The sequence below is a fragment of the Aspergillus vadensis genome (assembly GCF_003184925.1).
Source record: "Aspergillus vadensis CBS 113365 unplaced genomic scaffold BO88scaffold_4, whole genome shotgun sequence".
Taxonomy (NCBI): domain Eukaryota; kingdom Fungi; phylum Ascomycota; class Eurotiomycetes; order Eurotiales; family Aspergillaceae; genus Aspergillus; species Aspergillus vadensis.
This window is the reverse complement of record NW_020292042.1, coordinates 38,288-52,216: the sequence shown is the minus strand read 5'-3', so window position 1 is coordinate 52,216 and position 13,929 is coordinate 38,288. Positions and strand designations below refer to the sequence as shown.

Below are 13,929 nucleotides of genomic sequence, written 5' to 3'. Positions count from 1 at the left end.
AACCAAACAATCTCTTCTGCAGGGCAGTTTGCCTTAATTCTCCGTGGTCATTCTATTCTAAGTACTACCTCCGTACCACACTTCTTACTTCCCCATCATGCTAATCGGTACTTTTCGTGTCTCCTCTTACGTACCTCCCTTGCACAGATAGCCCTGTAGGGCGCTGAAAATGATGTCAGACACACCACTAAAGTGTCTCTAATGATGGGAGGGAGGGACCTCCAACCTGCTTTTCTTTGTTCCCCGAATGCGCTCTTCTCCTTCCTTCCTAATCTCTCTGCCCTATCCGTCGGGGTCCGCGTGTTCCGCCATCGTCATAGCCGCCCTCCGGCCAAAGTTACTAAACTGCCTTAGCCTTGCAAGGCTTGCGTAGATTCATCATTTCCAATCTCCATCCCGTGGGGTTAAGGGGGAAAGGCCAAGAACCATTGGATCTCTCACTCTTCCCCATTTATCAGCCCGGGATGTGTGGATCACAATTTTTATCACTTGGGCCTCTCCATTATCACTGACATCAATAGGGGGATTCCAATCTAAACTTGCCGATCGTCTGATATCCGTCCTGGTTATTTACTTGGACACTACGCGACAGACATCCCCATCCCGTCCGCTACTCGCAAAACCTCGCACAGACAACAACCATAGTGACTACTTAGGAGCGACGACGACCGCCCACCCATCATCGCCACCACTCTTGGCCCCCAAATCATGGAAGACCCCCAACCGCGTACCCGGCGACGGCATCCAGTCGATAAATATGGCCCAAAGTTCTATGATAAGTCCGAGCACATGCAGGGTCGGGCTGCCGCTATGAAGGCTGCTCTGAGTGGTGACCACCCGTCTCAGTCAGAGCCTGCTGGGGGTTTCGATAGCACTCCATACCCCTATGCACCACCGGGCTATACACTGAAGTTCACGTTTCATCGTGGAGTCAACCTTCCCTGCGCAGACTTTGGTACATTTTCTTCCGACCCTTATGTTCTCGCCCAGTTGATCGTCGACCTACCCCAACGCCACAAGCAGGACCCCGTTATGTCCTTCCGGACTCCAACTGTGCGCAAAAATCGCGATCCAGAATGGAATAGCGAATGGATTGTTGCCAATGTCCCTGCATCGGGTTTCCATCTGAAATGTCATGTGTACGATGAAGACGCTGCGGACCATGACGACAAACTCGGCAACGCTTATGTCGACGTGGACTCGGTCAATGGACAGTGGCCCGGCATAAAGGAGCAGAACCTTCGCCTGAAGAAGCGCATGGGCAGCAAGCGGGTCTACTTGTTCGGCAACATTGCTGCGCTGGCGTCGCGTCGTCTGGATGTGCAGTCGCATATTGTAATCAGCGTGCAGTGCTTAGGGAAAACACCAGGAGATGAAGGGGCTCATATGTATACCGTTGGACCAAATTACTGGTTCAAGCATTTTTCTCCCCTCATCGGGAGGATAGCGGGCACTAAAGATGAAGTCCAAAGCCATCGTGATGAGAAGAAAACCATTACTCGATATAAGTTCGTCGCTCGCCCTGCCCTAAACCCTTTGAAGAAAATGATACGCTTACAGTCTCTCTGTTCAGTTTCCAGGCAATCCAAATACAGCTCAAGGGCCCTGTTCCTACGCCGCTCTATCATCGTTACGTCGAGTTTAAGCCGTTTGTAGCCGGAATGTTCACGTCACACAGTCTTCGTGGAAGGATACTCAATCGAGCGCTGCATCATCAACACGAGCGGATCTATAACTTTGACAAGACCACCCTCAATGGACAGTTTTCATCCCCCTGTATCGAGCTCACGCAGAAGTTTCTTGAATTTGTGCACTACGCTCAGGGCGGGAGGATCTTTACATATGTCATCACCCTAGACGGGCAGTTCCGCTTCACAGAAACAGGCAAGGAATTCGGGATTGATTTGCTGAGTAAACACACAATGCATAGTGATGTATCGATATATATCGCATACTCTGGTGAGTTCTTCTTGCGTCGCCTGAAGCATCGCCATCCCCGACACCCGGAAACAATCCCTCATTCGGAAACACGCTACTCCGGTGATGAGTCGCTGGTAGAGCCGGAGATATCAATTGATCCGACCGACTATGAACTTTTCATCGACAATGACAGCGGAACTTATCGTCCCAATGGCCAATACCTACCCTTGTTGAAACAGTTCATCTCCGCCAATCTACCAGGTCTTCACGTCACCACACTTGATTGCAAGGAGGATGCAGAGCGAATGGCGGCTCTGAAAAATGAGCAGAGAGAGTTCAAGAAGAATGAGGGCAATCATATGATTTTCCTCCAGCGCAGCAATAGCTCTTCGCTTTCCATATCCAGTTCGGATGAAGACGAGCTGAATGAGCGCAGTGATTTGCAGCCTCATAAAAAGGACGGCTTTGCGCAAAAGGTACACGATATGCGAGACATGAAGGGTCAAATGATGAAATGGGCCCAGTCAGACCATCATGGTAGTCCAGATGATACTGAAAGTCGGTCCGGGCGCCAAAGGATCGCGGCAGCGCACAGCTCAGAAGCATCAAAACCCGCCGTGGAGAATGGCGTGGATGAAACCACAGCCACTTTCGCTGCTGACGGCCGAATTTAGCTTCCATACATGCTCAGTTTGGGATTTTGAGGCGTCTATGAATCCTGCCCTTTCGTACCTACATTACCAACTTACCTACAACCTCAGGGAGTTCACCCCCACCTCATGTGGTGAAAAAAAAAACTCCGTCCTAATGTGCCTCCATGAATGCCCTTAACGTTTTTCTTTTTTATATCTCTTTTTCCCTGACCTTTACTCCATTCCGAATATCATTACTGACGATACCTTGTAATACGGCTTGTACGGCTGGTTCTGTGCTGATAAGCCGAAGAAAATTACCTGTTATTATTCATTCGGTATGAGATAATGCTAAGTGAGGGGGTGTCCATTGCCTGTTACTTCGTTCTTAGAATTTTAATTTTTTGTAACTCTCATCACTGCCTGTATTAGCCATCAAAGCTAGGGAGGGTTGTGATAGATTCGTGGCGCGGCCCAATAGTAGGCAGCGACGACATAGCACGAGGATGAGAGCTGGACGGATAAGCTTCTATGATGGTGGGTATCATGGAACAAGTTGCGTTTGGTAGAAAAGGTTAAGAGATCACGAGTCAGATCAACACACCCCCACAGTTGGGGAAAGGAACACGAGCCAATCTTGGCCCCAGTGCATGGTCCCTCTATCTGTCTCCTGCTAGTTTTCTGCACAGAATACATGTAGTTGTGAGGTATCAGATGGGTAACCCCGCGGATGTATGTTGTATGTAGGATATTTCAAGTTGTATTTATATGGCACTTATCATCTCTCACTGAAAAGAACCAAGGGGAAAAAGAAAGCCAATGTCACCCATCAAACACGGGGCATGTCACAGTTATGTGGTATAGTGCATGCAGTAAGTTACAAGATCTCCCTTTCTTTCATTATTCTTGTTCTTGGCGGTAGTGTAGAAAAGAAGGAAGTCCGGATCGGATCAATGATGTTACATATACGCATTTTTCAGTCATACTTACATACATACACGCATACATACATACATACATACATACATACATACATACCTCAGGCTTTCCAGCCCCGATTTTCAGCCCCCTCCCATCTACCAAGTACCAACTACTTGCTACTGGCTATCTCCTCTCCTCTTCTCTCCAGCCCGCCTGTTTCATCCGTCTTACATACACCAAAAAACAAGTGAACTAACCAACCAAAGTCAACAAGTCAGAACTACTACTAATAATAATGTTGCCCATCTATCTTACTGCGATGCCGCAATAACTTGACTGTACACGTCGTTGCTCACTCCTTCATTCTTCTGCTCTTCTTCCATCAATCTCGACATAATTCGGTCCCATTCAATCCCTAATAGTAATTCTAGTATTCTACTACAGTACTCTTACCTGCTGAGGGTCAACGGGGATAATTACCGCCAACGAGACTTTCCCCCCCGTTCCTGCCCCCGCTTGTCGCCCTTATTGATTTCCGCCCGCGACCACCTGATACTCCTCCTGACTCCCGCATATTATTATCCCTCTGAATCTCCTTCCCGACCCTCTTCGCGCTCCAATCTACGACCAAACGCTTGACTACGGCCTCCCTGGCGATCGCATCTGTGCCTGGATGACGACCAGTACTCTACTGAGTGGTCCCATTTACCGCCGCATTCTCGTCAGGCCGGCCTCTGATCCGACTGCGGGCACGCTGACTGTCGATGGTGACCTTCAACTGCCCCGGTCACGTCTCTGACCTCTCTCCTGCGTGGTAATTCGATCTTCATAGCAAAAGTCCCGCAACTTCACCATGGGCAATGTTGGAAGCCGTTTAGATGACTCTGGGAACTTGTACTTCAAGGATCAGTCAAGGTGTAAGTTTCTGTCCACGCGGCGCTGATGCCAAATGCTCGCGCCCTTGATGGCCCCTGTTCTTATCCTTGCCCTTGACTCCTTCTCTTTCTTTGTTAACCCGATTCACGCCTACTAGTCACAATCGCTTCCGTGACCATAACGAATAGCAAACGGCGCGTGCTTTTAAGCCTTGTACCGAACTCGTTCCCCGCGACGAGATATGCTGCCAAGCGTGAGACCGGCGACGACAGCCCAATAGAATATATACAGGTAATCAGCTGAATCTCTCCTGAGACCGTTGCCATTACAGGCGCAACCTGTCATGCCCTTCCAGAAGCTAACCACTGCTCTCGTCGACCATTATCAGGATCCCGATGTTTCGCCGTCTGCCCCTGTGCCTACCTTCCTTCTGCGATTGAACAACGAAGACGAGTTGAATTTCAATTTTACATTTATCTTGAGACAGACACAGACGGGGACCGCTGCGAATTCGACCGTCAATGGTGTCTCAACATCATTGCCCGAAGTCGCCGACACGGTGCTCACAGGCCTTACGTTTGCGCATGCGCCCAACTCAAGGGAATTAGACAACTTGATCACCAGAGAATTCCATGCCAACCCCAACTTGCAAAATAACTCCAATGTACAGCTAGTCGGAGACTACTCCACCGCAGGTAGTCCCTCGGTTCAGTTTGACTGGTCCTGGAAATGGAAACCCCCCAAAGTGGTCGAAGATAAGGGCGGTGGTTGGAGAAATAGCTGCAGCTTTCTGGATTATGATCAAAGAGCGAATCGGTTGAACACCCTTGCTCATTTTTCATTTTGGGTGCATAATACAGTACGCTCGCTTCCAAGCCCACAAGTTTCTTCCCCAAATCTGGAAGTCAATGTCCCTTTCCGCAATCGCATTCCCTCGTCGCAGTCTGTTCTCTCACATTCTAGCGATGCGGACGCCGCATCCAATTCCCAAAATGTCCCTGTTACACCCCCGGATGCTGGTGATACAACAACCACACTGCCCCACGTCTCAGCACCGCCTCCACCTGTCAAAGTCGACCTTCCTCATTCGCGTCCCGGAGAGGACATGAGCGTGGTTGAGGATGGTCCGTTATTCCGGGCTACGATGAAAGCTCTGGAACAGAAGACAGGGAATATGCGTGCTAAGATAAAGAAGGTCCTCAAGAAAGCCGAAGCCGCACAGCAGGCACAGACTGCCTGCAACGAAGCTGTGGAAGCCTTTCTTAACGCATTAAAGGAAGCCTCAACCTCTAACGCGAACGCCATACAGCCCGCCCTTGATCATTACTTTGAAAGGACTGCAGTTCAAATATTGAATTACGAGCGGTTGAATACCATCCAGCTTCAGAGGCTCGTCATAGAACCATTGGTTAAGCTATACAACAATGACATTAAACAGGCGGAGGCGAAGAAGAAGGAGTTCGAGGAAGAGAGCAGGGATTACTACGCCTATGTTAGCCGCTATCTCGGTCAACGCCAGGATTCGTTAAAGGAAAAGAAGCGGGTGGAAAGTGATTCAAAGTATCAGGCAAAGCGACGCAACTTCGAGTTGAAGCGCTTCGACTACTCGTCCTTTATGCAGGATCTCCATGGTGGCCGTAAGGAGCAAGAGGTTCTTTCCCATCTTACTAAGTATGCAGACACCCAAGCGAAGAGTTTTCTGGCAGCCGCCAAACAGGTTGATGATCTGGTTCCTCAGCTGGATGCACTTATCCATGAGGTGAACCAAGCGGATAAAGAATTCCAGTTCCAGCGGACAGAAAGGGAAGAAAAGCGAAGGAATCTGGAGAAAAGCAGCAACATGTATATCGAGCCTGACTCTCTGGCCAATGCGGGTGCATCATCGGTACATTCAGGAAATGGTGGTGGCAACCCAAAGTCTGAGAACGAACTCGGACGTGCAGATAGCACAGGATCCCAACTGCGAGGTGTCATCAGCAACAGTTCTTCGATTTTGCCGCAAACCAATTCTGGCAGCCATTCAGGCGGTCCCTCGATGCTCGCTTCTACCAGTAGTTCAACCGGTATGTACTATATGGAGTCTTTTGGGGGAGTGTACATTTTTCATCTCAAGTTGCATATTAGCGTTATCACTAACCGGTATCATCGCAGGCCAGCAGAGGAAGGAAGGCTTACTCTGGGCACTGTCGCGCCCAGGATCTCATATTGACCCTAAGGGAATAAACAAGCAGGCTTGGCATAAGTAAGCTTGTCCTCTACTCCAACTGACTTGGGCTTCCAAACTGATCTTTGTCTCGCAGATTCTGGATCGTTCTAGATCAAGGAAAGCTCTCGGAGTATAGCAATTGGAAACAGAAACTGGACTTGCACATGGATCCTATCGACTTGCGAATGGCTTCCGTGCGAGAAGCTCGAAATGCGGAACGCCGATTCTGTTTCGAGGTTATCACACCACAGTACAAGCGCATCTATCAAGCAACATCAGAGGAAGACATGGCCAATTGGATTCGAGCTATCAACAATGCGCTGCAGAGCGCCGTTGAGGGCCGCGGCATGTCTCCACCCCCAGTGTCGTCCGGCAATGACAACACGTCCATTGGCCGCGATATTGGCTCGGTGCTCACCGGGAAGAGTACTTCGTACACTGTTCAACACTCCCAGTCAACAGGGTCCAACAACAGTGTCACCCGTCGTACCACTGTGGGTGCAAGACCAAGCTACGTACGCGGTGACGGTCTCGGTTTTGAGGAAAATCCTTCAAAACTGCTTCAAACCATCCGAGACGCAGATCAGGGTAACAATTGGTGTGCAGACTGCGGGTCTACATCCAAGGTTGAATGGGTCTCAATTAATCTGGGGATTGTCCTCTGCATCGAGTGCAGTGGTATCCACCGGTCACTTGGAACACACATTTCTAAGATACGTTCGCTTACACTGGACGTCAACTCCTTTTCAAACGATATCGTTGAAATCCTGTTGCAGATTGGCAACCGTGTCAGCAATATGATTTGGGAAGCTACCCTCGATCAGGCTCAAAAGCCGGTGGCGGCTTCTACTCGTGAGCAGCGGCTGAAGTTTATCACTGCCAAATACAGTGAACGGGCATTTGTTCAGCCACTTCCTTCCCCCTTGTCGCGTTTTACCACCTCAGATGAGACTCTTCTGGCTGCGATTAAAAGAAATGACATCCAGGGCGTGCTATATGGCATTGCCCTTCGTGCCAATGTGAACATTACAGATCGCTCTCGCAGCACACATGCCATTTTTCTTGCATTGGCCGCAGCGGATCCAGCATCACCTGGTGCGGCCTCAAACCTCTCCGTCAAACCCAGCGGGGCACCTACAGTGAAAGCCATCCCATTTCCCATCGCAGAGCTGCTGGTCCAGAACGGGGCCGAGATTCCCTCGCAACCGCCTCCCATCCCTCTTTCATCAGCCGCTCAGTTATATCTGAGCCAAAGAACTGCCAGAGTATCTGCTTTTGGCACACCTCCAGCTGCTCCATCACCTGGGAAAGCTACACCCGATTCTCTCGGTTCAGTACCTGCAATTCGGGGCGCAGGGAATGACCATGTCATTCCGACAACTCAAGCGCCGAGCTCCATAGACAGCAAGGAGCGCGAGAAACTACAGAAAAGGGGCAGTGCCGGGGCCAGGTTTGCTGGAAAGGTTGCCTCCCTGGGAATTGACCGCTAGCAAGTCCTCGCCGTGAGTGCTATTCTTACATTATTCATGAGCCCTTTCTCCCAGGCATGTTGGTGGGACTATTTCTTAATAGTAATTATAACGAAGCTCAAGTAGACACGACGTGATGTTGAAGCTCTTGTTTGAGACGTTTGCAGTCTGCATAGCTGCCGGCGGAACAATATGCTTCTGTCGGTATGCAACAATATACACTTAGTCTTTTTGTCTCTTTCTGTTGATATATTCTCCCTGACACATGGGGAGTACCCCCGGTCTTACTTCCTTTTGCTCCCACCACTATCCACCATGTTTCACCCTCTCAGTCTTTTCTGCCTTGCCCTTTTTTTCTTTCTACCCAACCTTCATCTTGCAGGGTGGTCATTTCACCTTTTGTCAGCTGATGTCCCCTGTTCATCTTCGGAAGTGCTACGTAAACTCGAGCAAGATCCGGCTGGTCCGGCATCGTACGCTTGTGTTCGAGCTTTTTACCCGTCTAGATCCAGAACCTGTTCTGCTATGCTGATATCAATGAACATTCATGTCGTATATGAGCTTCTAGACACTACTGCAGACTATACACCTGATTAGTCACGATCCCATCTCCGTCAGGCTTGTAGAAGAAGTTCGCAGCGTGCCTGTCATAGACCATGGCTAGTAGGTAACTTAAACTTAACCCTCCCAGAGAGAAAGTAGATGGAGAGCAGTCGTCTCGCCTCGCAAAATTCTCACACATAGGGTGGACTACGCCACGCGGTCACAATTCTTCGAAATAAGTCGGAATGGAGCTCGCCCTTTTGGATGAGAAGAAGGCCGGAAGGCCGAAGCCAGCGCCATCGAGAATGAAGTGGCACAGAACACGGCAAAATGGTGGAACACGGTGAACAGAACATTATGCGATGTAGAAAGAAGGCTAAGACATCGGCTGAGAAGGGACCTATCGTAGCATGACTACCCACAGTAGTAGTGGAGCCCTTGCCCGTGAGAGAGAAAGCTGCGCACGCGAATCCATTGTAAGGGATTTCTGATTGAACAGGGGGGTGGTAATCAGCTGGCGCAGCCTCTGCAATGTGCTTTTGCCACCGTAGTTGACCTGTGTCCTTCGGTGTGACTGGTATCCGACAGGATGAGGATGATCCTCCTGCCTGGCGGTCCTGGCGGATGAAGGGACACATGCCGCCGCCGAGCCGAGTTGATAAGCGCGCATGATGTCGGCGACAGGCATCACTATCTGGCCCCCCTCGTGCGAATTACAGAGCCACCGATGCCCCCATTGGACGATCGCAGTAGCTCTACACAAGCCACCGCAGCGCCTAATACCTCAAAGGGGATGAGCTGGCGAGATGGCGTTTCCCGTTTGTGGAGACGAGCCTGGGACTTGGTGCTATGGAGTGGTGGCATGCAGATACTAACGAAAATTAGAGACAGCATCCATGCTAGTCAGTGGCAGAGTCAGCGCTGGACCTGGGGGGTGTGCTGTGTACCGTAGTCAGACCTTTCCCTTCTAAAATTCGGATCGGATGCGGTCATGCATAGTTATTCAGGGCCATGTATACTGATTTTAGTCGGCCGATGATGAAATCGATGAGCGGATCGTTCGTCCCGTGGTAAGATTGTCCAGCGTTTTCCCGGTACCAATTGGTGGGTTATTCATAGTCAGGCAGAGGTACCGACGCCGTGGCTGTAGGGATCCCACATCCATTTTCTCATTTTCCGAATACTCGAATCAACAAAGGCCGTAGAGGAGGGGGTACGAGAAGGCTGGAGGATGCGAGGTGTTCGCGGCCCCATTCAAGAGCATCCGATGACGTCATATTCATTTGCTTTCGGCGTGGCGTTCGAGAGGGCAGCCGCGGTGGAAAGAAACGGACGATCGCGGTCAATCTTTTCCTTCGATGAGATTCCAAACCCCCTCACCTGGTCGGGAATGATCTCGAGATCCAATTTGGGGCGAAGACAAAATAATGGATTGGAGTGGAGGGGAGGGGGGGAGAGCTTGCTTGGAATGGTCTGTGGTTTGCAAGCCCGAGGAGGGGGCAGGAGAAGAGCTTCCTTTGTGGTGTGTGCTTTGAATAATGCATTCAAGTTCAGTCTACGCGCACACGCACACACAGCACACACAGCACACAAACACACATCCATTACCCACTTGGCTAGTCCCATGTCAATCCCCGCCATGATGGAGTTGGTTTCCACCTGTCTGTCTCCTCTTGGGTGGCAAATTCCATTCCACTTTCCCCCCCCCCCCCCCCCTCTTTCTGTGAGAGAGATTGATCGATCATGCCATACGGTGTACATGATGTGCATGAATCAACTCACTGTTGAAACCGCTGTATAGTGTATACCCATCGCATCATCCACCACCCCTACTTCCATAGTAAGGTACCAGGCACGGTCGATAGAATGGGGCTTTCACCGAGATTGGATGGGTCCGTGCTAATGCAACAGGAGTTAGTTCATAGCTCGAAAATGGCCTGCAATGGGCCGAATGGTTCCGTCTTTTTTGGTGAGTTATGGAAGTGATAGTCGTGACAGTTCACAACTTCGTATAGCGGGAACAGAATGATAGCCGAGACGGATGAAGAATCCGCATACTCTAAGTGGGTGCAGACCCTGTGTTGCATATCTCAAACATTTCTCCAGCAGATTGATCAGCTACCAATAATGGTGTGAGAGGGAAGAGGGGCTTTCAATCCTGGGTAGATTGCAACACCTGGCTGGAGCATGCATGGATGACTCTGCAAAACTGGCCGGAGAAGCATGCTTAGTGATTACACAGCTTTAGGTGAACGAGCCAATGGCTCGGTGAAGGGTGACACTGTGTGAAACCCATAGTTAAGATCATATCGACTGGTTTTCCCTTTGTTCGGTCTCGTTTCTTTCGGGAGGCTCGAGGCAAATTGTGGTAGAAAGGTAGGTAGAGGCTGCTGCTGATTCGCCGTTGTTGAAGCTTTGAGGCTGTTGGGGAGGTTCTGGAACGATCGATTTTCGGGAATCTCTCCCACATCAGAAAGGGCGTCAACATTTTATTGATGCCATGGATTTCTGGCTGGAAAAAAATTCTGGCGAAGAGATTGTGTGGTTACCAATTGGAACTGGAGGAGCATCCCTTTACTACTAGCAGACAGTGAGTATTCTATACTAGGATATTATATTATGCCTACGTATCTACTAGTGGTACGTGTGATTGTGTACACTTATTCGCCTGCTCGCTGGTATCTTTTATCCCCATACTGATGTATATGTACAGAAACAGATGGATGCAATGCTAACATTAGCAACTAATAGAGGAATTTAAGCATTTGGGCACCATTCAGGCATCCTAACAAGGCCATGAGAGCAGAACTCTTGTCACACATCACACAGTAGCTTTGTGTCGCTGACATCCCAGACCACCTATAGAACATACTATCCTTATGAAAGAGTCACCTTGACACACTCCGCTGGTATTGATACTGATGGATATAAAGGTAGCCTATACAGAAGTTCGTCCTTTTCCTTGGAAGTCTCCTTACAGCTCAGAAAAGGTTCCCGGTCGGAGCTTGGATTGAAGGACACGCCATGTACCAAAAGGCATGAAAGTACCCAACAAGGCCAAAGGGGCCTTTAGAGAAGCCTTGCTGTCTTGTTTTCTCAAGCTCTACCACTTATAATGAGACAGTTTCAACGACTTCAACGGATTCAGGTCTCAAGTCGCAAAAGGCAGCGCGATCTCCACTTCAACAAAGCTGCCGCTTAGCGTGACCTTAGGAGCACCGTCGTCAGCAGCCTCCTGCAGCTATCATTGGTTCTGCGCCGGACTTCTGTACCCTAGCAAACTCGTCCATTTTCCCATCCTGGGTTTGATCATTGGGGTCTTTATCTACTAGTTGTGGCTGTTTGACTCATACAACCGTTCGGGATCAACCCCCGAAAAATGAAAAAATCAAAATAAGAAAAAGTAATGGAGAAAAAAAAAATGAAGGAAAAAAAAAAAAAAAATGACAGTGGCCCCGGCAGAAGACGCGCCTGGAGCTAGGAGAGAAGAGAAGGGGGGGAAAATAAAAGAGGAAGAGCTCGGAAAAGGCATTGATAGTGGGGGTGTTTTGCCATGGTGCTGAACGCGACATATGCTAAGAGAGACCCAGCCACGCCGCTGGTGGCGGCTCGGATTGGACCAAGGGGTTTCCGGAAAAGGACGAGATGAAGTTGAAGTGGTGTTGCATTGATTGGCTGGTATCCCATCCGGTCCCCCAAATCAGATGTGGAGCCTTCCGAAGCACTGCTAGTACGAAATACTCCGGTACATGCGGTGCCACAAATTCCCAGATACCGAATAGGCAATAGACTGTGTTTCAAAGGACGGGGCTGGATTCAGGAACGGGTAAAAGGAAGGCTATCAGCAGAGAAGAGGCGAATAATAGTAAAAGAACAGGAACCAAGACACAAGAAGGGGGAGAAGCTCCAGGCGACGGAAGAATGAACCGACGAGGAGCAGCCGGCGAAAGCGAAACAGGCTAATATATATAAAGTATAACCAATTCAGCGGGAAAACCAATGTTAAGCTCCTTCGGTACTAAGTACCATAGATTGAGCGGATTTCAAATCTTGGTACCTACTAGAAGTGCAATCTCTCCCATGCAGACGATAAAAGTACTACTAGAGTAGCTAACCTTGGAGGCCCGGAAAACAGTATGAGTACTTAATACATTGCATAGAGGGGCAACAGTGCCAGATTTTTTACTACTACTTAGAGAGGCCACTTGTATCGGATCCATATTCTTTACACAGCACTAGTTGACTTCTGTTCTAATTCCCTCTGTATGGGATAAACAAGGGCAAAAAGAAAAAGAAGGACTTTCATAGTCTAACATGTACTACTTTAGAGGACTAAAGCTACTTCATTTTGTGGTTACGATGCAGGCAGAAGAATTCTGCAGGATGATCGCATCCCCATAGAGGCTTTCATAACCTACAGGGCCTGCAGCCACAACCAAAAGAAAAGGGGGGAAGGGATGGGCTGCATACGTGCCACAACTCCCGCAGAAAGCCGAGCAGCAGGAGTGGTTGTTTTGACGCTGTACACAGTTACTAGGTAAGAGGTAATGTAATGCTCACTGGGCGGGATGGAGATCGGGCCCTAGTGGGAATGTAGTACCCTTGCCTGGTCAGGTGGTAGACTATTTGGTACTAAGGTTAGCTTTTGCTATCATCATCCATTAATTATTTTTACTATTAAAATGAATCCGTCATTATATACTATTCTTTTAAGGAACTAGAAGGGGAACAAAAAAAAAAGAAGAAGAAGAAGAAGAAGAAGAAGAAGAAAAAGAAAATAAAGTCCATGAAGACAGGATTTCTTTTTTTTTTCTTATTATTTTCTTATTATTTTCTTTCTTTCTTTTTTTTTTTTTTTTTTTTTTTTTTTTTTTTTTTTTTTTTTTTTTTTTTCTTTTTTCTCCCCTCCTCTCTTCACAGTAACCCCCCCATCCCAACTTTTGCCTCCACAATCGCTCCCCGTTGTTCTCTCTTCCTTCCTATCAGCTCTCAGAATGACTATTTATGAGGTGAACTGATCCTTGATCCGCCATAACAATGAGCCATGGACCATGACGGGATTTGGGTGACCCATCCCGAACACCGTTTGAAGCTTCGACAATCACGGTACGCAGTATCACCAATGCCTTGTTCTTATTTCCCCACCACCTCCAGTCTATTTGGTCTTAGGGCTGGCCGTGGCTTAAGTTTCTCTCTTACTATCCTTCCACGACCCCCTCCCCAAACACAGCAGAGTAACAAATCTGAAGAAGTTTGTATGCACACGGGCCAGTGGTTTTTGTTTTCTCTTACCTTTTCTTTCATTCCCTTTTTCTTTTTCTTTTTCTTTTTTTTCCTTTTTCATACTCTTTTCCTTTCCCCC

General features: G+C 48.8%; 5 protein-coding genes across 5 annotated transcripts; 4 read left to right on the top strand and 1 right to left on the bottom strand.

The window, feature by feature from the left end:
• Positions 1-708: 708 nt before the first annotated feature.
• BO88DRAFT_476311 (C2 domain protein) lies at positions 709-2,797 on the top strand (the record flags this gene model as incomplete). Its single annotated transcript, XM_025711925.1, has 2 exons — positions 709-1,508; positions 1,574-2,797. The coding sequence occupies 2 exons, from the start codon at positions 709-711 to the stop codon at positions 2,592-2,594; spliced, it is 1,821 nt and encodes a 606-aa protein (XP_025565729.1). The 3' UTR covers positions 2,595-2,797.
• Positions 2,798-4,692: 1,895 nt separating this feature from the next.
• BO88DRAFT_450554 (putative ARF GTPase activator (Csx2)) lies at positions 4,693-8,045 on the top strand (the record flags this gene model as incomplete). The annotated part of the gene is made up of 3 exons (XM_025710573.1): positions 4,693-6,412; positions 6,501-6,591; positions 6,650-8,045. 3 exons carry the CDS (start codon positions 4,693-4,695, stop codon positions 8,043-8,045), a joined length of 3,207 nt encoding a protein of 1,068 aa, XP_025565728.1.
• Positions 8,046-8,099: 54 nt separating this feature from the next.
• Positions 8,100-8,800, top strand: BO88DRAFT_402235 (uncharacterized protein). Its single transcript, XM_025706048.1, has 2 exons — positions 8,100-8,605; positions 8,669-8,800. The coding sequence occupies exons 1-2, from the start codon at positions 8,340-8,342 to the stop codon at positions 8,724-8,726; spliced, it is 324 nt and encodes a 107-aa protein (XP_025565727.1). The 5' UTR covers positions 8,100-8,339; the 3' UTR covers positions 8,727-8,800.
• Positions 8,491-9,447, bottom strand: BO88DRAFT_402234 (uncharacterized protein). Its single transcript, XM_025706047.1, has one exon. It carries the CDS (start codon positions 9,253-9,255, stop codon positions 8,968-8,970), a length of 288 nt encoding a protein of 95 aa, XP_025565726.1. The 5' UTR covers positions 9,256-9,447; the 3' UTR covers positions 8,491-8,967.
• A 55-nt stretch (positions 9,448-9,502) lies between these two features.
• BO88DRAFT_201137 (uncharacterized protein) lies at positions 9,503-10,581 on the top strand. Its single transcript, XM_025701864.1, has one exon. The coding sequence runs from the start codon at positions 9,799-9,801 to the stop codon at positions 10,366-10,368; it is 570 nt and encodes a 189-aa protein (XP_025565725.1). The 5' UTR covers positions 9,503-9,798; the 3' UTR covers positions 10,369-10,581.
• The last annotated feature ends 3,348 nt before the right edge of the window (positions 10,582-13,929 follow it).

Excerpts from the sequence above, each read along its gene's own strand:
- BO88DRAFT_402235 (XM_025706048.1), top strand. The coding sequence starts at position 8,340 with ATGTTTCACCCTCTCAGTCTTTTCTGCCTTGCCCTTTTTTTCTTTCTA. Across the intron at positions 8,606-8,668 it reads CTTCTAGACACTACTGCAGA|CTGTCATAGACCATGGCTAG; the intron begins CTATACACCTGA and ends TTCGCAGCGTGC.
- BO88DRAFT_402234 (XM_025706047.1), bottom strand. The coding sequence starts at position 9,255 with ATGCCTGTCGCCGACATCATGCGCGCTTATCAACTCGGCTCGGCGGCG.
- BO88DRAFT_201137 (XM_025701864.1), top strand. The coding sequence starts at position 9,799 with ATGCGAGGTGTTCGCGGCCCCATTCAAGAGCATCCGATGACGTCATAT.